The sequence below is a fragment of the Podarcis melisellensis genome (assembly GCF_964234715.1).
Source record: "Podarcis melisellensis genome assembly, chromosome: 3".
In the NCBI taxonomy this organism is placed as follows: domain Eukaryota; kingdom Metazoa; phylum Chordata; class Lepidosauria; order Squamata; family Lacertidae; genus Podarcis; species Podarcis melisellensis.
In genome coordinates, this window is record NC_138530.1 from 4961246 (window position 1) to 4988564 (window position 27319).

Genomic DNA, 27319 nt, shown 5'->3' on the forward strand with positions numbered 1-27319 from the left:
TAAAAAAAAAAAATTAACCAAATGCATTCAGCTTACATGGCTGGAGAACTGTGCTTTCGAAATCCAGAGGACTACAAAATTCAAAGGTAGGAAAGTTCACGTTTACGCATGAGCTGGACTGAATTTCTGCCCCAGCCCTCCTTCTGTTTTTGGAATAACACCCTTGTTCTAGTTTGGTCCTGAGAAAGGGCTGTATCCATTCATCTCAATACTTGGGCTACAGACCTTCTGGGTACCTGCCTGAATCCACACTCTTTTCTTCCAGGTGGTTAATGTCATCCGAAGGTGAGGTTGATCAGATTAGATCCACAAACCGCTTCTGCAGTTGGTCGGCTGCCACAGGAGGCTGACAATGTAATTAATTCCGCCAGTGATAAGAACACAGCCGTGGAAGTTCGTTAAGAGGAGGTGTGGATTAACCTCCCCCTTTCACTCTGCTCTTTGCACCTATGGGATGGAACATGATGCAATGACTTTAAGCTGGCTTTGCAAACACGACTCTGCAGAATTGACGGGGATGTTTCTCTTCCAAGCAGCTATTTAGGAGCCTGTTTAGCAATGGGTTTCTCTGCTGCGCATCGTGCTACGGTCTTGCCCTTTGCATGGGCCGGATTTAGGTTTGATGAGGCCCTCAGCTACTGAAGGTAATGGGGCCCTTCATATGTCCAGCCGTCCTTTGTCAACAACAAATTGTTGCTGTTCTTTGTGTTGAATATATGCTACAAGGTAATTTATGGACCTAACAAGTATCTCCCGCAGTTGAAGACAGGAGTGCCTAGCATGCTCTGGTCCATAGGGTCACGAAGAGTCGGACACGACTAAATGACTGTTGTTATTTAGTCGTGTCCGACTCTTCGTGACCCCATGGACCAGAGCACGCCAGGCACTCCTGTCTTTCACTGCCTCCCGCAGTTTGGTCAAACTCATGCTGGTAGCTTCGAGAACACTGTCCAACCATCTAGTCCTCTGTCGTCCCCTTCTCCTTGTGCCCTCCATCTTTCCCAACATCAGGGTCTTTCCCAGGGAGTCTTCTCTTCTCATGAGGTGGCCAAAGTATTGGAGCCTCAGCTTCACCATCTGTCTTTCCACTGAGCACTCAGGGCTGATTTCCTTAAGAAGGGAGAGGTTGGATCTTCTTGCAGGCGTTGGGATTCTCAAGAGTCTCCTCCAACACCATAATTCAAAAGCAGACTAAACAACAACAAATAGGTATCTAAAGCCATTTGCACATGTTGCCCTGCAACCAGTCCATGCAGAATGTAGGCACCCTGTATATAGAAAGGAGCAAACCAGTGATATTTTAGGAAGCAGGCTAGCAGGTGGGGCCCATGACTTACCGTATTTTTCGCACCATAGGACGCACTTTTTCCCTCCTAAAAAGCAAGGGAAAATGTGTGTGCGTCCTATGGAGCGAATGCAGGCTTTCGCTGAAGCCTGGAGAGCGAGAGGGGTCGGTGCGCACCGACCCCTCTCGCTCTCCAGGCTTCAGGAAGCTATCCGCTAGGAGTGGGAGACCCAGCTCTCCCACCACTAGCGGAGCGCTGCATTAATCCCGAAGCTTGGGGCGTGCGGAGCTCAGCGCGCCCCAAGCTTCTGGGTGCCGGCAAGGTCTCCGCTAGCCCTGGGAGAGCCCCGCGACGTCGCCCGGCTCTCCCAGGGTTAGCGGACCACTGCGCTAATCCAGAAGCTTGGGGCGTGCGGAGCTCAGCGCGCCCCAAGCTTCTGGGTGCCGGCAAGGTCTCCGCTAGCCCTGGGAGAGCCCCGCGACGTCGCCCGGCTCTCCCAGGGCTAGCGGACCACTGCGCTAATCTCGAAGCTTGGGGCGTGCGGAGCTCAGCGCGCCCCAAGCTTCTGGGTGCCGGCAAGGTCTCCGCTAGCCCTGGGAGAGCCCCGCGACGTCGCCCGGCTCTCCCAGGGCTAGCGGACCACTGCGCTAATCCCGAAGCTTGGGGCGTGCGGAGCTCAGCGCGCCCCAAGCTTCTGGGTGCCGGCAAGGTCTCCGCTAGCCCTGGGAGAGCCCCGCGACGGCTAGCGGAGACCTTGCTGGCGCCCAGAAGCTTGGGGCGCGCTGAGCTCCGCCCGCCCCAAGCTTCGGGATTAGCGCTCCGCTAGCCGTGTCTAGGCTGCGGATAGCAGCCTGCTTCCCGGAGCGTCGGGCGCCCTGAAAGCAGAGCTCCCGGCGCTTCGGGAACACACCCGCAGCGTGGGGACCCTTGCAGGAGCTCCCCGCAAGGCTCCCCACGCTGCGGATAGCAGCCTGCCGCCCGGCGGGTGGGGCGCCCTGAAGCAGAGCGCCCCTCGCGCCAGGCATACATCCGCAGCTTGGGGAGCCCTGCAGCAGTTCCCCGCAAGGCTCCCCAAGCTGCGGATAGCAGCCTGCTTCCCGGAGCGTCGGGCGCCCTGAAAGCAGAGCGCCCGGCACTTCAGGAACACATCCGCTGCGTGGAGAGCCTTGCAGGAGTTCCCCGCAAGGCTCCCCACGCTGCGGATAGCAGCCTGCCGCAAGCGCGAGGGGCGCCCTGAAGCAGAGCGCCCCTCGCGCCGGGCAGACATCTGCAGCGTGCAGAGCCCTGCAGCAGTTCCTCACAGGGCTCCCCACGCTGCGGATAGCAGCCTGCTTCCCGGAGCGTCGGGCGCCCTGAAAGCAGAGCGCCTGGCGCTTCGAGAACACATCCGCTGCGTGGAGAGCCTTGCAGGAGTTCCCCGCAAGGCTCCCCAAGCTGCGGATAGCAGCCTGCCGCCCGGCGGGTGGGGCGCCCTGAAGCAGAGCGCCCCGCGCGCTAGGCAGACATCAGCCAGCCCCACAAGCTCGGGGGACAGCACGGAGGCGCAGCGCCACTATCCCGCTGTTCCTCGACCTGGTTCGGTTTCCCTGACCTGCTTTTGGGGGGGAAATAAAGGGAAATTTTTTTTCCTTTATTTCCCCCCCAAAAAACTAGGCGCGTCCTATGGTCCGGTGCGTCCAATCGTGCGAAAAATACGGTACATCATAGGAGCCTACACAACGCAAAACACTGTTGCTATATGTAGGTTTTATTCTATTTGTTTTTTATCTTGTATTTTGGAAATGTACACCCAAGTGAGTGGGGCCCTAAGCTAGAGCTTGTATAGCTTATACGTAAATCTGGTACTGCGTGGACACACCCTTTGTGCTGCGGATGACCTGTGAAATAAATGCTCAGCGACGCTGGAATGCAGATTCTCATTTCCAGTACTGCCAGACTCCTGAAAGCAACAGCACCTCCCTTCCTACTCCAGACTTTTGGGGCTGTAGGGTCTGCAATGTGCTTGTGTGGCAGCGAGAGGGGGTGAGTAGGAAATGTGAACCCCCCATTCCAGATTCTTGCCCCTTTCTTCTTCCATGTGGACATTAATGCACTCCCTCAACTCGAGAGAGAACAAAGGTCTGGGTTTCCACAGTCAGCCTGGATAGCTCAGCTGATTAAAGCATGGTGCTGATGATGCCAAGGTTGCAGGTTCGGTCCCCATATGGGAAAACTGCATGTGCCTGTCTTTGCAGGGGGGTGGACTAGATGATCCTCAGGGTCCCTTTTCAACTCTATGATAACATCAGCATACGCCCACTTTTAATGAAAGTTTTGGCGACTCTTCATTTTTTGATGGTGTTTTGTTTGGGTTTGTGTGTAGGTGTTTTGCCAGTTTATTTGGGGGGCGCATATGATTCTGAGAAAGAAAGTCCTTTTTTTCTGCAATTAAGCAATGGAATCCACTCTCACGGGAGGCAGCGATGGCCACCAAAGTAGAAGGTTTTAAAAGAGGATTGGATGAATTCAAGGAAGAGGCAGAGGCGTAGAAAGGCCAGGTGGTATCCGGTGCGGAAAATTTCTTGTGTCCCCCCCACACATTTATTTATTTATTTATTTTTGGCCTGCAAAAATGGTTTTATGTTATTTCATATTTTCTTACAAAGGAATCATCATCATCATCATCTTCATCATCTTTTATTTATATCCTGCCCTCTCTGGCCGAAGTCAGGCTCAGGGCGGCTAACATCAGATACGTAACATTGGTATAAAATCAAACAATAATTAAGCTACCTCCTAAAAACATGTCAAAATCAAATTAGAATCATAGAATCCTAGAGTTGGAAGAGACCACAAGGGCCATCGAGTCCAACCCTCTGCTAAGCAGGAAACACCATCAGAGCACTCCTGACCTATGGTTGTCAAGCCTCTGCTTAAAGACCTCCAAAGAAGGAGACTCCACCACACTCCTTGGCAGCAAATTCCACTGTCAAACAGCTCTTACTGTCAGGAAGTTCTTCCTAATGTTTAGGTGGAATCTTCTTTCTTGTAGTTTAGATCCATTGCTCCATGTCCGCTTCTCTGGAGCAGCAGAAAACAACCTTTCTCCCTCCTCTATGTGACATCCTTTTATATATTTGAACATGGCTATCATATCACCCCATAACCTCCTCTTCTCCAGGCTAAACATGCCCAGCTCCTTTAGCCGTTCCTCATAAGGCATCGTTTCCAGGCCTTTGACCATTTTGGTTGCCCTCCTCTGGACACGTTCCAGTTTGTCACTGTCCTTCTTGAACTGTGGTGCCCAGAACTGGACACAGTACCCCATTATCTTTTCCTTCACAAATCCTGTCTTAAGGGCACATTCATTACAAAAGACTGGCCAGGCTCCCCAGGCAATCCAATCAAGTGACCATTAAACAGGTAACCTGGCAGACAGGAGGTAAACAAAGCACTCAGATTTCTGCTGTAGACCGCCCTTTCTGTGATGTAGGTATGGCGTATCTGGGTGGTGGTGGTGGTCTTGAGCTACACCCCTTCTGTGATGTATGTATGATGTTTCTGGAGGTGGTCTTGGACTCCAGGGAGGGAATTTAAAATGTCTATATAAGGGCTGACACACCTTTATTCTGGGTCCTCCTCCTTTCCTGCGTGTGAGGGGAGCACCCTGTTGCAACAGGTCAACAAAGATCAGGCTTACTAGCTGCTTTGCTTCTCAATATTCTCTGGTTGGCCTCTGTTATTCTCTCCTACCAATAGGGAACCTACGTGTAATGGTTATAGGGGTTGCTCGTGCGTAAGTTGCTGCCGCTCCTGGCTAGGTTACCTGGCTAAACCCTTTCTGTCTGGACAGCCCTTCACTTCGTGGCTGTTTCAGTCGCTGGCAGAATCCGTCAGTGGGCGTTTCTTGAACCTATTCCAGCAAAGAAGTTCTTTGACGCCAAGTCTCCCTGCGCGGAAGTCTTCTGCGCAGGGAGGGTGTGGGCAGCGGAGGACCCGTGCTCTCCCCGCTGGTCTCCGGTGAGGAGTCCTGGAGCCCCCTCGCCGATTCCCCCATCTGCCCCCCTTTATCCCTGGTGTTACGCTGATTTCCTTCCCCAGCCGATGAGCTACCTCTCTCCCTGCTGGGCCCCTCTCCAGCATCGCTTTGGAGCCTTGCCTCCGCCTCTAGCTCCGATGGCAGTTCCCTGACACTACGTAAGGACTCTGTATGGGCTCTTGGATACCCCATAAGGAAAAAGGGTGGATTTTGTTTACCAACAGTCACAGCCTCCAAAGTAGAAGGCTTTAAAAGAGGATTGCATGAATTCATGGAGGAGGAGAGCGCTACAAGTGGCTATTAGGCATGATGGCTGTGCCTCCACAACTCGCTTTTGAATACCAGTTGCTGGAAACCGCAGGAGGGGAGAGTTGGTCATGTGTTCGAATCCTGCTTGCAGCTCACCCGCAGGTTGGCTACTGTGGGAATAGGATAGTGGCCTGGATGGACCTGATTTAGGATGCTCTGAGCATCACCAGTTTTTCTTCTGGGTAAAGGTTATTTTTTAGTGGGCCTCTGGCAGCTTCTCAAATGTCCATATGTGCCCCTCAGCCCCAAATAGGTTGGAGATGAAATCCCCATCCTAATTATATCCTAATAATATACATTTTAAAAAAACAAAACCCAGAAGCATTTTTACTTGGTATTATAGGTCAGGACATTAATAGGCAAGATGTTAAATTGATTTTATATGCAACAACTGTGGCAAGAGTATTGTTAGCTCAGAAATGGAAACAAGAAGAAATTCCGACGAAAGAAGAATGGCAGACGAAATTAATGGACTATGCAGAATTGGGCAAAATGACAGGAAGGATTCGAAACCTGCGGGACCAGAGATTTACAGAAGATTGGAAGAAGTATATGAATTATTTGAAGAGCAACTGTAATCAACAAATGACGCTAGTAGGACTACAGGAGGTTTTGTAAGGAGAAATATACGATGTGTTACAAAGTAGAAAAAGATAGAGATATTGGTTATGAGTTTGAAATGTAATAGGGAAAATAAGAAATGCATACTGAGAGATTAGACTGGAAAATTTTCAGGCAGGATTGATGGAAGTCAAAAATTTGAATAAGATGTAACAGTATATTTAATTATTGTTGAAAATGATATGTTAAAAAAACTAATAAAAATATTATATATATATATATATATATATATGAAATTCCCATCCTAAATGTCCAAGGGAAAATGGAAGAATCCCAGTAGTATCTTTGCATTCAATGTGCAAACCAATTCCGTGTGTGTGTGTGTGTGTATACAGAATCAGGTCCGCCTGCAGCTTCCAATCTCCAGTCTCTGTCTCTTCCCAGCACCTTTTCCTTGTTTCACTGGAAAATCCAATTCTTGAAGCCTGGCAGGCTAAGAGGAGTCTTGGGGAGGGTTGGTGAAGGAAAAGGATTGAGGGTCAAAGCAACCGAACTCTCCTTGTGCTGCATTAGGGATGAAATCCGAGACCTGAGGACATTTGGTGACGCTTTGCAGGAAATATTTGTGGGAATCGAAGCTCACCGGCTTCCTCGCATCTCTGCTCCTGGTGTTTCTGCCCATGTTCATGCTTAGCAGCAAGGAGAGGCTTTTATGCAAGGAGCAAAGAGTCTCGAATTAGAGAGCTCAGCCCCAGAGCATTTCCTGGCTGACCTACAGAAGCAGCTCATGCAGCACAAAGGTTGAGAGCAAGGGAGGCAGCTAAAATTAGTCGCACTGCCAGGTTAAACTGAGAACTAGCCCTTCACGGCCTAGGACCCTCGTACCTACGGGACCGCCTCTCCTGATATTGCGATAGGAATTTTATGGTCCTAGATATATGGTAATGTTCATAACTACAAGTACATAGATCAGCACAGGAAGACTGACCTGAATCCATTTTTGATTCCTAAACTGAGCAAATGTTTCTCTGCATGGTCAAAGTGGAAAAACCTCCCCATTGTCTTTTCCTTCACAAATCCTCTTTTAAGGGTATGTCTGTGTTTGAATAGGGTGTGAGCCTGTGACCTGGCCCAGGAACTAAGTATTTATCACTATTTATCACCACAAAAGAATGGCCAGGCTCCTCAGGCAGTCCAGTCAAGTAACCTGCCAGACAGGAAATAAACAAGCGACAGGAGAAAAACAACATGCAAATGTTCTGTTTTAGACCGCCTTTTCTGTGATGTATCTGAGGGGTGGTCTTAGGTTATACCCCTTCTGTGATGTATGTATAATCTTTCTGGGGGTGGTCTTGGTCTACAGGGATTTCAAAAGTCTTTATAAGGCCTTGCACAACATTTCTGTGGTCCTCCTCCTTTCCTGCAGGTGAGGGGAGCGCCCTGTTGCAACAGATCAATAAAGATCTAGCTGTTTTGCTTCTCAATATTCTCTGGTTGGCCTCTGTTATTTTCTCCTATCAATAGGAAACCTATGTAAGGACTCTATATGGGCTCTTGGATACCCATAAGGGAAAGGGGGCATATTTTTATTTACAACACTATGCCCCATCCAAACCAACAGGTTCAAGTGACAAGGAAAGGGATTTTTTCTAGACTTTAGGAGGAACTCTCTTGGTGGTATTAGACGGACGCGGGTGGCGCTGTGGGTTAAACCACAGAGCCTAGGCTAGGACTAGCTGATCAGAAGGTTGGCGGTTCAAATCCCTGCGATGGGGTGAGCTTCCGTTGCTCGGTCCCAGCTCCTGCCAACCTAGCAGTTCGAAAGCATGAAGTGCAAGTAGATAAATAGATACCGCTCTGGCTGGAAGGTAAATGGTGTTTCCGTGTGCTGCTCTGGTTCGCCAGAAGCGGCTTAGTCATGCTGGCCAAATGACCTGGTAGCTGTACGCCGGCTCCCTCGGCCAATAAAGTGAGATGAGCGCCGCAACCCCAGAGTCGGCCACGACTGGAACTAATGGTCAGGGGTCCCTTTACCTTTACCTCCGGTGGTATTGGCTGTTTGTCAGAGGAGCAATACAAGGTGCAGGATCCCTTGGAAGTGGGTTGGGAGAAATGACCTTTGAGGTACCTTCCCAGTGCATGGTTCTAGCTTCCCACTGGGATGGGGCATTTAAAAACAAATAAAGAATAACATAAATAAACAAATCAGGTTTGTTTTATTTTCTCATCCATTTTCCACATTTCATTCACATTTACATACTTGACTAAAAACGAACAATTAAAAAAAAAGCTATTTTTAAAAAATATAAAAAGGCAGGGGGAACCCACACATTTGGAAAGACAGCCTTCTTGCTGTTTAAACCACACACATTTTATACAGCGGTGCAAATGAGATTTGATTGTCCTTTTCCATCAACCATTTCCCCCTGGAAAGCTACAATTCGCTTGGTGGCGGGCAGGGAGCAGAGATACATATTGCTGCCTTTCAAGTAAAAGGGACAACATATTGTTTCCGTGGTAAACACATAATCTGTTGATCAAAGTTGGATTACCTTAAAAGTTCAAGCAAGCTGTGACGTTCAAATGACGTGCAAACGTCGTCAGCAAGTGGAAAGTGACCTTGTCTATGCGCACGAAACACCTGTGGAACTCCCTGCAGGTTTGTCCATATCCAAAGCTTCTCATTCAAGAAGCAAACACCCTGTCCCCTTGGGAGCAAATAGTTCGCCCTATGACTTAAGTGCAAGGGGCTCTGAAGGAATTCCAGTTTGACATATGGAGAAGACACTCCCTGCAATGCAATATTCGCCACAGGAAATTGCTTATCTGCACTGCTGTGGCCGATTCCCCCGTTACAAAGATGCACAGGTATTTGCGCTGCCAACAGACGCAAACAACATCGAGGGAATCAGAGGGTGAGAGATGTCTGGTTTAGTAGGACCTGAGAAAGCAGACGCTTCTCCAATGGTCCCCAGAGTCTTGGGTGGCTTCTTCTAAAAGTCCAGGTCGTCTTGATCAATCGCCTCTGAGCTCGCCTCCTTTTTAGGGACTGGGCTGCTTCCACCTTTGCTCTTGCCAGTTTGGGGTTTCTTCTTTGCCTGAGGGGATGCTTGGTGTTCTTCTTCCTCTCCCTCTTCCTCCTCCTCCTCTTCTTCACTGTCTGGGTACATCTTTGTGGGCTTGGCCTCTGCGTCGCCTTCTGTCTCTCCATCCTCACCACCACCACCTTCCAGTTCCTTACAGTCTTCTTCCTCTTCGCCACTCCCCTCCTCAGACCCTTTCTGGGATTGCTGGGAACAATTCCCCATAGAGGAGAAGGCGGAGCTTTTTCTCTGGGTCTCTGCCCCCTCGGTGGCTCCTTCTTCCGTTTCTCTGGGGTCTTCGCTGCCACCGTCCTGCACAGGTTTGCTGCCCTCGCCATTCGCCTCGTTTTCTCCTGCTTCTTCCACTTCTGTCTCTGGCTTGGCATCGCCCTCATCCTCTTCTGCACCGTCTGCTGGAGGCTGTTCCTCCGCTTCTGCTGGTGCCTCAGAGACCTTGCCACCGTCAACATTTGCTGCACATTCAGGTTCGTTATCTCCTTCAGCCTCCTCTGGATCGGCTGCCGCACCGTCAGTTTCATCTTCCGTTTTAGGTTCCTCTGCAGCTTCTTCTTCTTCTTCAGCTACTGCCTCTTCCTCCTCATTCATTTCCCCCTCTCCTTCACTTTGGGCTCCCACTTCCTCATCTTCTTCTTCCATTGCAACCTCCTTTCCCTCCTCTTGTTCCTCTGCTTCCACTTCCTCTCCCCCTTCTTCCTCTTCCCTTCCCTCTCCCTCCTTTTCTTCTTCCCCTTCCCCTTCTCCTTCCCCTTCCTCCTCCTTTTCTTCTGCTTCCTCCTCCCCCTTTTCTTCTACTTCCTCCTTTTCTTCTACTTCCTCCCCGTTTTCTTCTGCTTCCTCCTCCTTTTCTTCTACTTCCTCTTCCTCCTCCCCCTTTTCTTCTACTTCCTCCTCATTTTCTTCTACTTCTTCCCCCTTTTCTTCTTCTGCTTCCTCCTCCCCCTTTTCTTCTACTTCTTCCTTTTCTTCTGCTTCCTCCTCCCCGTTTTCTTCTTCAGCTTCCTTCTCCTTTTCTTCATCTACTTCCTCTTCCTCCTCCCCTTTTTCCTCTGCTTCCTCCTCCCCCTTTTCTTCTACTTCCTCTCCCTTTTCTTCTTCTACTTCTTCTTCCTCCTCTCCCTTTTCTTCTACTTCCTCCCCGTTTTCTTCTGCTGCTTCCTCCTCCTTTTCTTCATCTACTTCCTCTTCCTCCTCTCCCTTTTCTTCTACTTCCTCCTCATTTTCTTCTACTTCCTCCCCCTTTTCTTCTACTTCCTCTCCCTTTTCTTCTTCTGCTTCCTCCTCACCCTTTTCTTCTACTTCCTCCTCATTTTCTCCTACTTCCTCTCCCTTTTCTTCTTCTGCTTCCTCTTCTACTTCCTCTTCCCCCTTTTCCCCTACTTCCTCCTCTCCTTCTCCTCCTTCCTCCATTGCTTCCTCTTGTGCTTCCCCACCTACTTCTTCATTCACAGTTTCCTCCCCCTCGGCTTCCTCACAGTTCTGATTTTCTTCCTCCCCATCTGCTGGGGCTTCTGCTGCTTCACCTTCGGTCACTTCCTGCTCTACTTCTTCCACATCAGCCAACACTTCCTGCTCTGCCTCAGCTTCAGTGGCCTCCCCTTCTGCTTCCTCTTCTGCAATGTCCTCTTCTGCCTTGCCTCTCTGCTTCCTCAAGATTTGCTGTAGGTCAAAGGCCTTCACAATGGGGGCATTGGCTGCCACCACTGGCCCTCGAGACCGCAGGGCTTTGGCCTCCATTTTCTTCTGGAAGCAGGCATCGCAAGGGCAGTACTCGTCTTCCCCAGGGGGGTCACTTATATCGTCTCTGATGGTCGTACTGAAAAAATCTAATTCCTCATCTAATTCCCTTGTCTCGCGCGGCTTGCTGCGGTCATTGTAGAGGGACATTTTGTGAATGCTCTGCAAACGGCGCCTTCGGTTTTCCACTTGCAGGATGGAGGAATCGCGGCGCAGCTGCTCGTCCGGAGGCCTCGGGACCCGCCTGCCCGCCCTGCTTCTGATTTTCCCTAACTCTTTCTCGATACTCTTTTGGATCCTCCGACTCACTTCCTCTTTCAGCTGTGCAATCATCAAGTCCAACTCCTCACTATTTGGCAAGTTCCACTTCACCTTGAAATCATTCATGGCGCTGACATAGTGAGCCATGAATTCCTTTTCAATCTTCTTCAAAAGCTTTAGCACCCAAACCGGGTCGGGGTCGATAGATTTCTGTGGGGTGATGAGGGAAGCTTTTGCTGTGGGTTGGCGAGAAACTATGTTGCTGGATACTGTGTCAGCTTCTGACTCATCCACCAGCTGATTTTCGACACTCGCTTGGGGTTCGCTCTTATCTGTGTTTGGGTCAGGTTCAGCTTGACTGTTGCTTGGCTCTTCAGCATTCTCTTGGTTGTCGCTTGGCTCTTCAGCCACTTCAACATTCTCTTGATCATCGCTTGGCTCTTCAGCAATTTCAAGATTCTCTTGATCATCACTTGGCTCTTCAGCAACTTCAAGATTCTCTTGATCGTCACTTGGCTCTTCAGCCACTTCAACATTCTCTTGATCATCGCTTGGCTCTTCAGCAATTTCAACATTCTCTTGATCATCACTTGGCTCTTCAGCAACTTCAAGATTCTCTTGATCATTACTTGGCTCTTCAGCTGCTTCAACATTCTCTTGATCATCGCTTGGCTCTTCAGCCACTTCAACATTCTCTTGATCGTCGCTTGGCTCTTCAGCCATTTCATCAGCCTTCTCTTGACTGAGACTCCCTTCTACTTCCTGGATAGCGGGGTCCTCTTGGGTCTGCTCAACAGGGTCTGCACCAGCATCACCAGCTTCTGCCTGTTCCACCTTGACATCTTCCATTTCTTCTTCTCCAACAACTTCTTCCTCCTCCTCGCCAACGTCACTGCCCTGGTTCTCGTTGGTTTCTGTCACATCCTCTCCTCCAGTAGAGGCTGCCTTTTCTTCTCCTTCAGATTTTAAGCAAGGCTGGGAATGCTCGTCTTCCTCTTCCTCACTGCAGCCTCCCTCTTGCTCTGCCTCCTCTTTCGCCTCTTCTTTGGTGGGTTTGGCGCCATTCGTTTTCTCGGGCGACAAGGCACAGTCTCGGGCACCAGCAACACTCCCCTCTCCCGAGCCTCCATCGCCACTGCTCACATCCACTCCAGAAGAGGACAAGGGTGTGAAGTCGCCGTCTTTACGGTCCTTGAAAGTGGAGGGCACTTTTTCAGGGGCCTCTCCTTGGAGGCCTGAGCTCGTGCCCCCTTTCTCTGACGTGCACCCAAACCAGAGAGCCTGGAAGATGTTCAAGAGCTCAGTGTACCTTGGCCTGTTCAGGCATTTGCTGGACTTGCTTGAGGGGTCCAGCTCTTCGTCAAGGATCTGCAGGCTGGCCAGGCATGTGATCAGAATGTTTGCCGAGTTGCTGAGCTTTCTGCCCATCGTAGGGGAGACTTCGGGCAAGCTGTGTGAACGGTCCAGCTTGGCTTCTTGCTTGGAAGCCAACAGCGCCTTCATGATCTGCACGGAGGTCTGGATGGTGCTGGGCAAGTCCTTTTTGTGGTTGTTCTGGCTGGAGATGATAGAGTGGTTGCATTCTGCTTGGCCTGCCTTAGCCTCTTCTGACACCGCTTTGGAAGCTGCCTCGTCATTGAGATCCTCAACGGCCCCCTCCTCAGCTGCCTCCTCAGCTGCCACTTCTTCTTCCTCCTCCTCCTCTTCTTTCTTTCCTTCTGACTCCTCTCCCAACGATTCCTGGTTGTTTGAGCAACTGGGCATTTCAGCATCCAGTTCTGTGCCGTCTCCATCATCCTGCATCTCACATTTCATCAGCAGAGTCTCTGAGGGGATCTTCCTCAACCACTCGTGCACAACTTCTTCTGGAGAGGCGTTGGGAAGAGAAGAAGGGATGATGTCCTCATCGCCTTCCACCTCAGCCTCTCCTGCCTCGTTATGCAGCGCTTCAGAAGGACCCCCTGGCCCGTTCTCCTCCTCCATTTCAGTGGGCTGCGAACGGGCTGCTTCCTCTTCCTCCTTGCTCGCAGTTGGCTCTGACCCAGCGGCGCTGGCATTGTTCGATTTCTTCTTCAGCACCGCAGACCGACTTTTTTTGCCGCTCGGCTTCCCTTTTGGGGGAGCTGGGCAGTGCAAACTGTACATGGACGCAGATTCTGACGCCAAAGCTTGGCTAGAGCGTTCTGCGTTGGAATGGAGGCTGCTTTTCTTCTTCCTTGGCTTCGAGGACTGCGCCACGCTTGACTGCGAGCCAGCATGCTCGCTCCTCCCTGACGCCTCTGTCTCTGTGCATTTACTCTCCGAACGGGAAGACACAATTGACTGGATGCTCCCAAGGCCATTGTTTCTCGCTGCCACCGTGCAGCCGCATTTGGAGCACGTGGATTCGAACACGCTCCCCGGCCTTGATGCTTTGTCAGTTCCGTTTTTCCCGTTGGAATTGGAGAAGCTGGAGCCAGGAGACGATTCCTTGCTGGAAGAATCCGGCTGGCCGCCCTCCTGGATGCTCTTGGAGGACTGACTGCAATGTCCGGAAGAGCTACTTGCACTCTCCATGTTGCCGGCAGGAGGTGCCGCCGCTTCGCTTAAGGACGACACGTTGGAACGAGGAGAGCTTGAGTCGTGAGATGCATGGCATTCTCTCTCTCTTCCCTCCTCTGGGGAGCTTTTGGAGTAGCAAGAGCCCCTGCTGCTCGACCGTGCATCTTCTGCATGCAGAGACCTTTTTGTCCTCTTTTTCTTGATGGTGGACACCCTGGGGACTTTGGCGCCTGCCTCTCGGTGATTGTGGCTGTGCTTGCTGCTCCTCCTGGAGGAAGAGGAAGCTGCCGCGCTGCACACCTGCGTTTCGTTGCTGTCTTCTCTCAGGCTATTCCCATCGTAAGCTTTGGAATGGAAGGACCGTTCTGTGGAGCACCTCCCGCACTCGCTGACATCATCCCTGACCGATTGGTTGGACGCCACATTTTCCAAGGTGGAATGAACTTCGCTGGTCTCCTCTTGTTCCTTGTCCGCCTCTTCCTCCACGGAGAATGAAGAGATTGGCTGAGAGTCTTCTGAAGGCTCATCTGGGTTGTCCCTTTTCTCAGGTGTTGTCCGCTGAATGGATTGGCTGTAGGCGCTCTTTGGAGAGGACGGGCAGCTGGACTCTTCCAATTCAACCTCTTCCCTCGCCTTGATGCTACGGGAGGAGATGGTCCTCACCACGCTGCTGCTCTCCTCGCACACTTTGATCTGGCTTTCTGTCGAACAGCGAGATGATTTCGACCCGCTGCTCCCCGCCCTGCTGCTGTTGCCCTCCATTTGTTCTGCGGTCGCCGTGGAATTGTCCTCATTTTGGGAATTGGCTAAGCAAGCTGCGGAATCCATTTCCACAGGTGACCCCCTTTTGCTCGTGTTGCTCTGGCCATGTCGACAACGGCATTTTTGCACCGCACGGTATTCTACAGTCTCCGAGTAGCAAGAGGATTCCCGTACGACATGCTTGGAATAATCTTCTCCGCTGGACGAGGTGTGGCTGCTCTCGACGGAGGCCGTCTTTTTGCGGACGACCCTACGGTGGGACGACGTGCTCGAGCAAGAAGAGTGGGTGTACCAAGTGTTCCTGACCCATGGCTCCTCCTTCTGGGAAGCATGCATGGGGTTCTTCCAAATGTCATAGTCTTTGCACGGCTTACCGCAATTGTGGCAACACGCCTCCTCGTTTTCAGACACGTCAAGGTTCGAGATGTAGGAATCGGCATCGCCGGGATATAACGAGTCATCCACCTCAGAGTTGACCTCTGGGTTCTCTTTCTCTGCGGGGTCAGTTCCATTGTCTTCGTCTATGCCCATCTCTTCACAGGGCACCTTGCCCCTCAGACTGGACTTCTGGATATGTGTGGACCACTGGAGCGTCTCGTCGTTGAGCAGGCGGAAGCGGACTTTCATCTCAACGGACAGGCTGCCATCTTTGTTCACATGCACCCTCTTCTCGATGTCATCGTTGACCAAGGAATGAACCAGGTTGCCCGCTTTAGAGTGTGGGCAGTGGCTCAAGCGGGGGGCGCCATTCTCCGGCGATGTCACGAGGCCGTTTGGATAGGATTTCTCCGACGACAAAGAGAATCTTGCGGAGCGATTGCTCAAGGCTGACCGAGGATGAATCACACTTTTCTTGGCTTTGAGTCCAAAGTTCGCTGGAGTTTGCAGGAGATGGGGGTGTTGAGGAAACACAAAAAGGGAAATCATAAGGAATTATGCCAAACATACAGCGACACTTAGGATAGTAAACTGGGAGCTCAGTGATATTATTATTATTATTATTGGCTCCCAGTACATTTCCGAGCACAATTTAAAGTATTGGTACTGACCTTGAAAGCCCTAAATGGCCTTGGTCCAGTATACCTGAAGGAGCGTCTCCACCCCCATCGTTCTACCCAGAAACTGAGGTCCAGCTCCAAGGGCCTTCTGGCGGTTCCCTCACTGCGAGAAGCCAAGTTACAGGGAAGCAGGCAGAGGGCCTTCTCAGTAGTGGCACCTGCCCTGTGGAACGCCCTCCCAGTGTTTGGGCAGAACAATGGGGGTGGAGACGCTCCTTCAGGTATGCATATTGCGTTCTTGTACAAACTGTAGTTTTAATGCATTTTATTTTGTACTCATCCATTCACCTCTTTGGGGGCCCTCGTGCAAAAAAGCGATATATATATATATAAACCAATCAATGAATGAACTGTGATTTAAGGTATTTTTCTATCAGATCTGCAGAAACCAGGTTTGATAGTGATTTGGCCCCATCCATCCCCAGTCCTTCCCCCAATTCCTCACAATGGCAACTGCTTTATCTTCCAGCCCCACAAATATTGTTGCTGGCACCCGTCTGTCTCAAGAGACAATGGAATATGCCTCTGGGGGTGAAGTCAAACTGCTATGTTAGTTTGTCTACTGGCTATTAATTTAAATAGCACCTCACATTTGCAATCTCCCTGTATATTTTCAGGCTTTCTTCACGAGGATAATACAGTTCCCCTGATCGAAAAATAGTGAAATAGGCGGGTTGGTTTGCAACCCATAACACCTGTGGTCTCATCAAATAACTTGGCTACATTTTTGTCCATTCGTTAAATCCTTAATTGTGTTTGAACCAGATTGGTGTCACCCTATTAGGTTGCCCAACATGCTAGTAGTATAAACTAAAAATTCATTATAAAAATAAATGGTGATAGTTCTGTGCATACAGTATTTTTTATTTAAATTATTTCGTCTAAGGTGGCGGATATTGCCAACGTATTTCTTATGCCTCCCCTCTCCACTGCTCTTCCTGATATCACGTCATCATTTAAACAAACGGAATTCATTTCAGCCAGGATAAGTTAAATGGAACCTCCATGGTCAGGCACAGTGTACCTTGGCTTGCCAGATGCTGGAATATAACCAAGCATTTCCCAAGGCATCTGAGTGGCCGCTGTCTGCAGTCTGACTTCAGACCTACATGGATCCTCATTCTGATCCAGGAAGGCCACCCAGATTTTGTCAACCCACCCTGAGACCTTTGGATAGGGTGGGTGATCAATACGTTTTCCAGAAAAAGAACAAACTGCTTCCAAACCACCAACCCAAATCCAGCCCCCTGCCCTCTTTCTTACTTTCGTGGTTTTCGCCAACGTTGCCTCTGCTGTTGGACTGTGAAGGTAGACCGGGCAGCTTCTCTGAGGAGGGCTTCCGGGGGTTTTCCACCACGATGGGTTTGAAGGGCTCTCTCCCCACACAGACGAGGACATTGGGGCAGTGCAGCAGAGCTTGCATGTTGTCAATCTGGAGGGGAGGCAAGCACAGCAGACGTCAAAACTGGACTTATCTTACACATCACTTGGGAAGACAGGTGAGCTAATGCCAGTGTACTGGAAGAAGCAAAGATCATCAATGAGAGAGCCAGTGTGGTGTAGTGGTTAAGAGCGTTAGACTTGTAATCTGGGGAACCGGGTTCGCATCCCCGCTCCTCCACATGCAGCTGTTGGGTGACCTTTCTTTTCTTTTTACTTAACCATTACAGTTGGAAACCACGTAAATTCTAAACCAAATGTCATTCTAGCATTCATTAATTTTGCAATGTTTCCTAAGATAGTCCTTGGATTTCTTCCATTCTTCTTCCGCTGTCTCTCTCCCCTGGTCTCGGATTCTGCCAGTCATTTCTGCCAGTCCCATATAGTCTATCACCTTCATCTGCCATTCTTCTAAGGTGGGTAAATCTTGTGTCTTCTGATACTTTGCAATAAGAATTCTTGCTGCTGTTGTAGCATACATAAAGAATGTTCTATCCTTCTTTGACACCAATTGGCCGACCATGCCCAGGAGAAAGGCCTCTGGTTTCTTCAAGAAGGTATATTTAAATACCTTTTTCATTTCATTATATATCATTTCCCAGAAAGCCTTAATCCTTGGGCACGTCCACCAAAGGTGAAAAAAGGTACCTTCATTTTCTTTACATTTCCAACATTTATTATCAGGCAAGTGGTAAATTTTTGCAAGCTTGACTGGGGTCATGTACCACCTGTAAATCATTTTCATAATATTCTCTCTTAAGGCATTACATGCCGTAAATTTCATACCGGTGGTCCACAACTGTTCCCTGTCAGCAAACATAATGTTATGACCAATATTTTGAGCCCACTTGATCATAGCTGATTTTACCGTTTCATCCTGCGTATTCCATTTCAACAGCAAGGTATACATTCTTGATAATATTTTAGCATTGGGTTCTAACAATTCTGTTTCCAATTTTGATTTTTCCACCTGGAAGCCAATTTTCCTGTCCAGTTTACACTTCTTTGAAGTCTCTCAGCCCCACTCACCTCACAGAGTGTTTGTTGTGGGGAAAGAAGGGAAAGGAGAATGTTAGCTGCTTTGAGACTCCTTTGGGTAGTGATAAAGCGGGATATCAAATCCAAACTCTTCTTCAATGTCGAAGCAATGGTTCTTCAACTTGGTTGGACTGGTCATGTTGTGCAGATGATCATCTTCCAAAGCAACTACTCTATTCTGAACTTAAAAATGGAAAGCGCAATGCTGGTGGTCAATAAAAGAGGTTCAAAACTCTCTCAAGCCAAATCTTTAAAAATGTAGTATAAACACTGACAACTGGGAAACGCTGGCCTGCGAGCGCTCTGGTTGGAGAACAGCCTCTACCAAAGGTGTCATAGGCTTTGAAGACACTCAAACTCAGGACGCAAGGGAGAAATGTGCTAAGAGGAAGGAAATGTGCTAAGAGGAAATTGCGGGCAGCGTTTGAAATCTGAGCAACGGGAAGAAAATGATAATATATGAAATAGAGGACGGTGTATTAGATTAAACAGGTGATATAGTGGACGCTTGGGTTGTGAACGTGATCGATGCAGGAGGCATGTTCGCAACCCGCAGCGACACGTCTGTGCATGTGCGAGTTGAGATTTGGCACTTCTGCGCATGCGCAAAGCATGATTTAGCACTTCTGCGCATGGTCGACCCCCAACACCCGGAAGTAACCCGTTCCAGTACTTCTGGGTTTCAGTGGGTCCGTAACCTGAAAAAACGCAAACTGAAGCGTCTGGAAGAATGGCAGGTGGCCAACTCCCAAGAGACTGCAATCTACTTACAGAATTAAAAACTGGCAGTGATTTACCCCCGTTTTTGGGGGGAGCAGGACTGTATTCAATTTTAACGCCGCTAAGGGAAGGGAAGATCGCGATCGACCTGGTGGATGTCCCTGATCTATGAACTGATTGTAAAAAGGCAACAACCCTCAAAGGACTTTAAAAAAATATAAAACAATATAATTATCAGTCAGAAAAATCAACAACAATAATCTCAAATGTTCAGAAAGTTTAAATAACAATAGATAAAACAGATTATAACTTGCATCAACTTTCTAAACATCTGGGTAGCCAGAATGTTTTTAGCAGGCACCAAAAAGGGTATCACTTTATTTATTATTATTATTATTATTATTATTATTATTATTATTATTATTATTATTATTATGTTGGGAGCTGGAGAAACCCAGCCAGATGGGTGGGGTAATAATAATAATAATAATAATAATAATAATAATAATAATAATAATGTTATTTTCTATTTTAATTGTGTTTTGATTTTATAGCTGTAAACCAGCCATTTGGGGCATTCGACTCCTTCAGCCATATACCAAAGCAGAGTGCAAGCAGCTGATAATAGCCAGATCTGGAAATGGTTTTCATTGTCAAATTCTGTGTTAATGCAGTCAAAATAGTGTGGCTACAAGTTATCGCCAAAGAGAAGAGGAAGAGGAAGAGGAAGAGGAAGAGGAAGAGGAAGAGGAAGAGGAAGAAGAAGAAGAAGAAGAAGAAGAAGAAGAAGAAGAAGAAGAAGAAGAAGGGAAAAAAGTGATATTCTAGGCTGCATCAACAGATGTCTAGTGTCCAGATTATGATACTGCTCTATTCTGCCCTGGTTAGACCACACCTGGAATAATGTGTCCACTTCTACGCACTGCAGATTAAGAAGGATATTGACAATAATTCTATGACAAGCTGGAACATGTACAAATGAGGACAACCAAGATGATCAAGGGTCTGGAAACCAAGCCTCACGAGGAGCAGTTGAGGGTGATGGGTATGCTGATGCTTTGAGTAGGAAACGAATTAATGGATTTGAATTACAAGAAAGACGATTCTGACTCAACATATGGGAAAACTAGATGCTCTTGGGGTCCCTTCCGTCTCTACAATTCTATGGGTCAGTTCTGTGACCCACTGAGATTTACTACTCAACCGAGCAAAGAGATAAATAGGCCCTTTGTTGTTTAGTTGTTTAGTCGTGTCCGACTCTTCGTGGCCCCATGGACCAGAGCACGCCAGGCACTCCTGTCTTCCACTGCCTCCCGCAGTTTGGTCAAACTAATGCTGGTAGCTTCAAGAACACTATCCAACCATCTCGTTCTCTGTCACCCCCTTCTCCTTGTGCCCTCCATCTCTCCCAACATCAGGGTCTTTTCCAGGGAGTCTTCTGTTCTCATGAGGTGGTCAAAGTATTGGAGCCTCAGCTTCAGGATCTGTCCTTCCAGTGAGCACTCAGGACTGATTTCCTTCAGAATGGAGAGGTTTGATCTTCTTGCAGTCCATGGGACTCTCAAGAGTCTCCTCCAGCACCATAATTCAAAAGCATCTATTATTCAGCGATCAGCCTTCTTTATGGTCCAGCTCTCACTTCCATACATCACTACTGGGAAAACCAGAGCTTTTACTATACGGACCTTTTACTATACGTCTTCCCTATTTTACAAGCACCGGAAAGGAACATTCCAAGATTCTGTGACTGTTGGGATTGCGGGGGAAATGGCTCTTGGGAAATGAGCTCAGGAGAGGAGTTGGGAAGCTGGACGAAGGAGAAAGGAAGAGGAGGTGAGTTGAAAAGTAGAAGGTAAATGTCAATATAAGCTGTGCTCGTGTGAACACATTGACAAGCCCCTCACAAGGGAAGCTGTGGCCTTCCAGATGTTGCTGGCTCCATCTCGCATCAGCTGGCACAGACCGCGATAAAGGCAGTTGTTTTCTAGTACCATCTGGAGAACCTCTGATTTCCCCCATCTCCAGATGTCTTTGGGGTCCTGTTGCGTTCTCAGCAAAGGAGATAAACTGAGAAGCAAACAAGAAGGTATGTTCTCCTTGAAGGACCAAATACACACAGAGACTCTTGTCAAATGTAGAAAGAGGAGGTATGGAGGGTCAGGATTGTATCCACTGGTTTGGCCACTGACCTCCATGTCTTCTGGGTCCCATATCTGCCAGGCAGGGCTGGCACAAGAAATTTTGGCACCTGAATCGAATCACAAAATGGCGGCTCTCTCCCAACCAGGAAGGAAGAGGTGAGTGAAGATCTACATTAGGAACACAGGGGAAATAAAGATCTAACTCAGGATCTGCTGCCCCTGTGAATCTTGCCACCTTGACGCCAGGCCTTCTGTTCTGACACAAACTGATTTAAGAGTCAGTGTCATGTGAAAGATGGACTTAGGTTACATTCACGCCATTTCGTTTTGTTTCACTTCTAATTTTTATACCGCCTTTCTATATTACTATCCACAAGGCAGTTCACAAGTTGAAAAAGCAACAAAATATAAAACGCCACTCATCTTATAGCAATCTGATCCAATACGAATAAATCGTAATAAAAATATGACTTAATGTAAACAACTTTTATCAAATGAAGTAATATCCAGTAATCCATTAAAATATACCCAATAAAATTAACCCACAACATATCAACACATAATTGAACAGAAATTCACTCTCAACAATTACAATAGATCGTTATTAATTTATAATCAATAAAAACAACCACAAAATTACAATAATAAAATATCCCAATGCATTTTTTTAAAACCATGTAAAAAGACTGAATTGAGCAAGAAGGTTACATAGCTTATAAAATTATTATTTTTTAAAAAAAGATTAAGCACATTTAAAGCACTTCAAATAGTCATGACTTCCCACAAAGAATTATGGGAGCTGTAGTTTCTTAAGGTTTCTGAGAAATGCTAGGAGTCCCCCATTCCCTTCATGGAGAGGTTTTACAATCACAGGGAACTCTGGAAACTGTAGCTTTGGGAGTGAAATAGGAGAACCTTAAAGATTCTCAGCAGTACCCTTAACAAACTACAGCTCCCAGAATTCTTTGGGAGAAGCCATGAATGTTTAAAGTGGTATCACGGCACTTTAAATGCAAGGTGTGAATATGACCTCAGAGTGGGGAGACCTGGATTCAAATTCTCACTTCGGTCCAAAGCTTACTGAGTGACTGGCTCCTTTTTCCTTCCCTCCCTCCCTCCTCTGATGAACCTCTCCCGTCTCTGCCTCCCAAAGGCTTGCACAGCTGTTTGTTGCAGCAGCCTTGGCTACAAGCTCTGCAGGCGAATGGTCCCTCAGGGGCTGCTGGGTCCCAGGAACAGAGGCAGCCTCGGAGTAAGCAAGCAAGCAGGTGTGGGAACCCAGTCAGCCAGTCCGCCAGCCCTTGCTTTTGGGATGGACAAACAAGTCACAGGCTTCAGTGGTGCAATTTGAGGAGGCATCTCTCTTTGGGTCAGGAGGGGTAACTCAGAGACCAGGGGCAGCAGCAGCAGCGGCTGTCCAGAAGACTCCCAAGGAAGAGGGGAGAGGAGGCTAAGGGAACCCTCCACCAGGGAGGGTGTTCGAAAAAGGTCGAGAGGCTGCCAGCTCTGCAGGCAAGGGGTGCCGCAACTGGGCCCCTGAGACCCCCAAGGCTGCCGCAGAAAGAATGCAATTGGTCAAGGGAGCCGTGGACTCAAAAAGGTTGAAAACCTCTGGCCTTAATCTATCTCACAAAGTTGCTTTAAGGACAAAATTGGGGAGGGGGAGAACCCTTAAGGAAGAGAGCAGCAAGATAAAATTCAATTGTTCATTAATTGCCCATTTATTCAAAATCCAGTTTAAACTACAGTGGACGCTCGGGTTGTGAACGTGATCCATGCGGGATGCATGTTCACAACCCACAGCGGCACGTCTGTGCATGCACAAGTTTGCAATTTGGCACTTCTGTGCATGCGCAAAGCGCAATTTAGCACTTCTGCACATGCGTGACCGCCAAAACCTGGAAATAACCCGTTCCAGTGCTTCCGGGTTTTGGTGGTCCATAACCCGAAAACTGTCCGTACCAGGGACGCGGGTGGCACTGTGAGCTAAACCACAGAGCCTAGGACTTGCTGATCAGAAGGTTGGCGGTTTGAATCCCTGTGACGGGGTGAGCTCCCGTTCGGTCCCTGTTCCTGCCAACCTAGCAGTTTGAAAGCACATCAATGTGCAAGTAGATAAATAGGTACCGCTCTGGCAGAAAGGTAAACGGCATTTCCATGCGCTGCTCTGGTTTGCCAGAAGCGGCTTAGTCCTGCTGGCCACATGACCCGGAAGCTGTACACCAGCTCCCTCGGCCAATAAAGGGAGATGAGCGCTGCAACCCCAGAGTCGGTCACAACTGGACCTAATGGTCAGGGGTCCCTTTATCTTTACCTTTAACCCCCAAAAACGCAACCTGAAGCATCTGTAACCCGAGGTATGACTGTATTCAGTTTAATTAGTTCAACAAAATGGAAGAACTTGATTCACTGATACCAGCTTTTCAAACTGGTGGTAATTTACACTTCCAGCACCTCCCTGCCACTCTGTTGCATCTTAGCACCCCCACCCCCACCCAGGCCATCCCATTCCCCCCCCTCCAGGAAGCACTACCACCCACTCTGAGAACCACTGGTCGATCAGCTCAGCTTCTGCCTGGTTCTAGTAGAAAAGCCATCAAGCTTTACTTGGACTGCTTGGACTTCCATCATGCCGCAATTTGCACCCAGCACTTTTGAGCGTGTAGAGTACACATGCTTTGGACTGAAGCATCCAAGTCAGGCTATTATTCTATGAAGTGCTCTGTGACACAAAGACTCATCCACTCTCTCATATGACGTTAACATATGAGAGTGTGCTGGAAGTGAAATAGTTAAACAGGTTACCCAATCAGAACCCAGGGGGGTGGAGTCAGAGGGACTATAAAAGCAGCTCTGGGAGGAGTTTGTTGGGAGTTGGGTGGTTGGTTGGAGTGGGAGTGAGTTGGGATAGAGTCTGTGTATAGGTTGAGTTAGTGTAGAGAAATAAGTTGAGTCAGGAACAGTTAGGAGCTAGGAAGACAAGTAAATATCTGAGAGGTGGTTTAGTGAGTGAGAGCAGGTAGCGGACGTTATAGGACTGGATAGGCACCCCATGAATGGAATGGACTGATACCATTTATGAAACCACACGCTTGTTAAACTGCAATAAATAAACAGAAGTTTATCTTCCAATTTAACCCTGACTGGACTCAGTATTGTCCCAGGTAGGGCCTGGGTGGGGGCAGCGAGAAATCAAGTGGTGGCAAAGGGATCAATAGACGGCGAAACATCCAGGGACCCTGAGTGATCGCGACAGAAAAGTCCTCCCCCTGGGATTATCATTCTCTTCTCCAGAATGGAGTGAGTCAGTATTTTCACTAATTACTTAAATAAGAGAATTTTACTCTCAACACTGTTCCTCCTGGCTTGGGACCCTTGTCCCCAAAGTATAGCTTTAGGTTTTTGCCTCTAACCTTCCAAGCTTACCGTATTCTTCGCTCTATAAGATGCACCAGACCACAAGACGCACCTAGTTTTTGGAGGAGGAAAACAAGAAAAAATAATATTCTGAATTTCAGAAGCCAGAACAGCAAGAGGGATCGCTGTGCAGTGAAAGCAGCAATCCCTCTTGCTGTTCTGGCTTCTGGGATAGCTGCGCAGCCCGCATTCGCTCCATAAGACGCACGCACATTTCCCCTTACTTTTTAGGAGGAGAAAAGTGAGTCTTATAGAGCAAAAAATACGGTACTTCCACCGACCCTGAGCCTAAGCCTCTGCCAGACAGTCTTTTCAGATCTCTTGCTCTTATTGTTATCTGGGCCTCACGGCAATCTGGGGTTTATCCTCAGTCCCACCCTCTGCGCCACAAAGACTCACCCTCTTCCCGTCCAACGTGTACAGCTTCTTCACTGTGAACTGCATGATCTCCGAAATCTCGTCCAAGAGAGTCTTGAAGCTCCGCGCGTTCCTGCGGTTGAGGATTATCGGCCGCCTGGTGCCCACATCCCCGTTCTTAACCAAAGTGACTTTCTTGGGTATCCGCGGACTCTGCTGGGCGAAAGCGGCCGTGTTGTCTTCACGCTTGATGTCTTGGGCTGCCCTCCGCAACGCGCTGGCCGGCTGGCCGACCTTCTGAGGAGCTGCTCTGCGGCCGGCGGGACCAATACTGATGGGCGTGACGTACTTCTTATCGGAGCACAGGTAACACCCTCCATCCTCCAGCTGGTCCAGGGTGCTGATGCAGTGTATCCCTCGCGGCGTCGTGATGGTCCTCACCCCGAAAGGAAGGGGGACCCTGTGGGAGAGGTCGTCCATCAGCGCGTTGAAGCTCTTGAAGCTGCGCTGGTTGATGGCCATCTTGACACCTCCAAACTGAGGGTCCCCGCTCTTGTAAAATGTTATCTTCTTGGCAGGGGCGACCTGGGTGAAGGCATTGCTCCGAGCCACGGGGGGAAGGGGCTGTTCATAGTTGTAGGGGCTGGAGGCGGAGAGGGGGTCAGTGGGCTCCTGCGTCATCCTGGCGAACGTTTAGAGGTAACTGCAAGGCGAGAACAAGAGGTGTCTATGAATCGAATAATAATAATAATAATAATAATAATAATAATAATAATAATAATCAGTGGCGTAGCGTAGGGGCCGGCCGCACCGGGCGAAACATCTGGGGGTTAGGATTAGGGGGCGCAAATCCACGGGTTAGGGGGCGCAAATTACTTGCCTTGCCCTGGGTGCTGACAACCCACGCTACGCCACTGATAATAATAATAATAATAATAATAATAATAATAATAATAATAATAATAATTTTATTTTTAATTTATTGGATTTTCCACAATACAGTAATAACAAAAACCACAAAGCAGAATATCACACAAAAACAGAAAAAAGAAAAAAGAAAAAAAGGGGGGACGAAAGAAAAATACATCAATGAACAAAAGGGAAAAAAAGGAACAATAAACAGATAAACAATAACAACAAACTTAATTCTTTACAAATCCAACCTTTTAAACATCTTGGTTTACTTCCTCTAGTCCCTCCTTTCTGAGTTTCCTTGTAGTTGAAAGTAACAGCTTTCCAATATCATTATTGAACTAAAACACTTTCCAGTTATAGTCCATCTTATTCACATTTCTTAATATTCTAAATCCCATTTATTTAATTATAAGTTAGTTTAATCCAAGGCCTATTTGTTTCTTTCAAGTAATTTCTAATTTTTTATAATAATCAATTTTATTTATACCCTGCCCTCCCCGGCCAAGACCGGGCTCAGGGCGGCTAACACCAGGTATAAAAACAAGTGATTAAAATACAACTTAAAAACAAGATTAAAATGCAACATTAAAATGCAGCCTCATTTCAGTAGAAACGCAAATCAAAAACTTTTGGGGGATGAAAACGTCAAATCTTCACCAAGGCCAACTATCCAGACTGGTCCTACGTGGGCCAGAAAAAAGCCAGGGAAGTCCCCAAGTAGGAGTTCCATCACAGGAGGAGAAAGGAAAAAGGAAAGAGGGGGAGGGGATCAAGTTGATTCCAAGCCAAAGGCCAGGTGGAACAACTCTGTCTTATAGGCCCTGCGGAAAGAAATCAGATCCTGCAGGGCCCTGGTCTCTTGTGACAGAGCATTCCACCAGGCCGGGGCCAGTGTTGAAAAGGTCCTGGCCCTGATTGAGGCTAATCTGACTTCCTTAGGGCCCGGGACCTCTAGGGTGTTGCTATTTATGGACCTTAAGGTCCTCTGTGGGGCATACTGGGAGAGGCGGTCCTGTAGGTACCAGGGTCCTATGGTTTATATTTGCTAAAACGCACGTATACACACACACACACACGGGTCAATTAGTGCCAGGAGCGAGGCAGCAATAAATCTCACTGTGCAAAGAGAAGTTAACTCTTTATTCGCAAGAACACCATCTGCACAGACCAGGCAGAGTGGTAGGCCTAATGAGAACAGCCGCTCATCCCCACTAGGTCTTGCCCCATAGATCTGTTGCCAAGACTGAAAGTCACCCCAAAACCATTTAAGTTCCCTTCTTTCCTGGGTCCCCCCGCCCAAGCAATCCGGGACTGTGCCTGCATGAAGCCAACCTCTCCTCTGCCCCTTTCACACCTCTACTGGTTCTGGGGGCTTGTTGCAGCAGGAGGGGAAGAAACCGGCCTGACTCCTTTCTGCCTCTTGGCCTCCCTAATCCCCTGCTTTACCTTCTGCCTTTGATTCTGGACTACTCTCTGCCACAGACTCTCCCAGCTCACTAAGCCCTGTTTGCTCTTCAGCTTCCGACACCTTTTCTTCCCAGTCTTCTCCCTCTGATCACTCGTTGTCGTCCCACCACCACTCCCTGGACTCTGAGCCCCATTCCCTTGGGGGTGCCCCATTTGGGTATGGAGTTAAGTGGCCTGGGGGAGTTCTTGG

The 27319-nt window shown here is 48.5% G+C and overlaps 2 protein-coding genes across 12 annotated transcripts in view; one reads left to right on the forward strand and one right to left on the reverse strand.

The window, feature by feature from the left end:
* Positions 1–8371: 8371 nt before the first annotated feature.
* Positions 8372–27319, reverse strand: part of RP1L1 (RP1 like 1) — a 39166-nt gene continuing 20218 nt past the window's right edge. For 2 of the 6 annotated variants that reach the window (XM_081903581.1, XM_081903580.1), the window contains 4 exons: positions 24790–25450; positions 16898–17066; positions 10071–15451; positions 8372–10028 (listed from right to left, as the gene is read on the reverse strand). In XM_081903581.1, coding sequence (XP_081759707.1) covers positions 9168–10028; positions 10071–15451; positions 16898–17066; positions 24790–25428 — 7050 coding nt within the window. In that variant the 5' untranslated portion in view covers positions 25429–25450 and the 3' untranslated portion in view covers positions 8372–9167. The remainder of the gene's footprint in view (positions 10029–10070; positions 15452–16897; positions 17067–24789; positions 25451–27319) is intronic. The other 4 variants (XM_081903585.1, XM_081903584.1, XM_081903583.1 and 1 more) reach the window with 4 other exon arrangements.
* Positions 24972–27319, forward strand: part of LOC309365819 (uncharacterized protein C8orf74 homolog) — a 71789-nt gene continuing 69441 nt past the window's right edge. For 2 of the 6 annotated variants that reach the window (XM_081904320.1, XM_081904324.1), the window contains exon 1: positions 24972–25113. The gene's annotated coding sequence lies outside the window, so the exon portion shown is untranslated. The remainder of the gene's footprint in view (positions 25114–27319) is intronic. The other 4 variants (XM_081904321.1, XM_081904323.1, XM_081904322.1 and 1 more) reach the window with 2 other exon arrangements.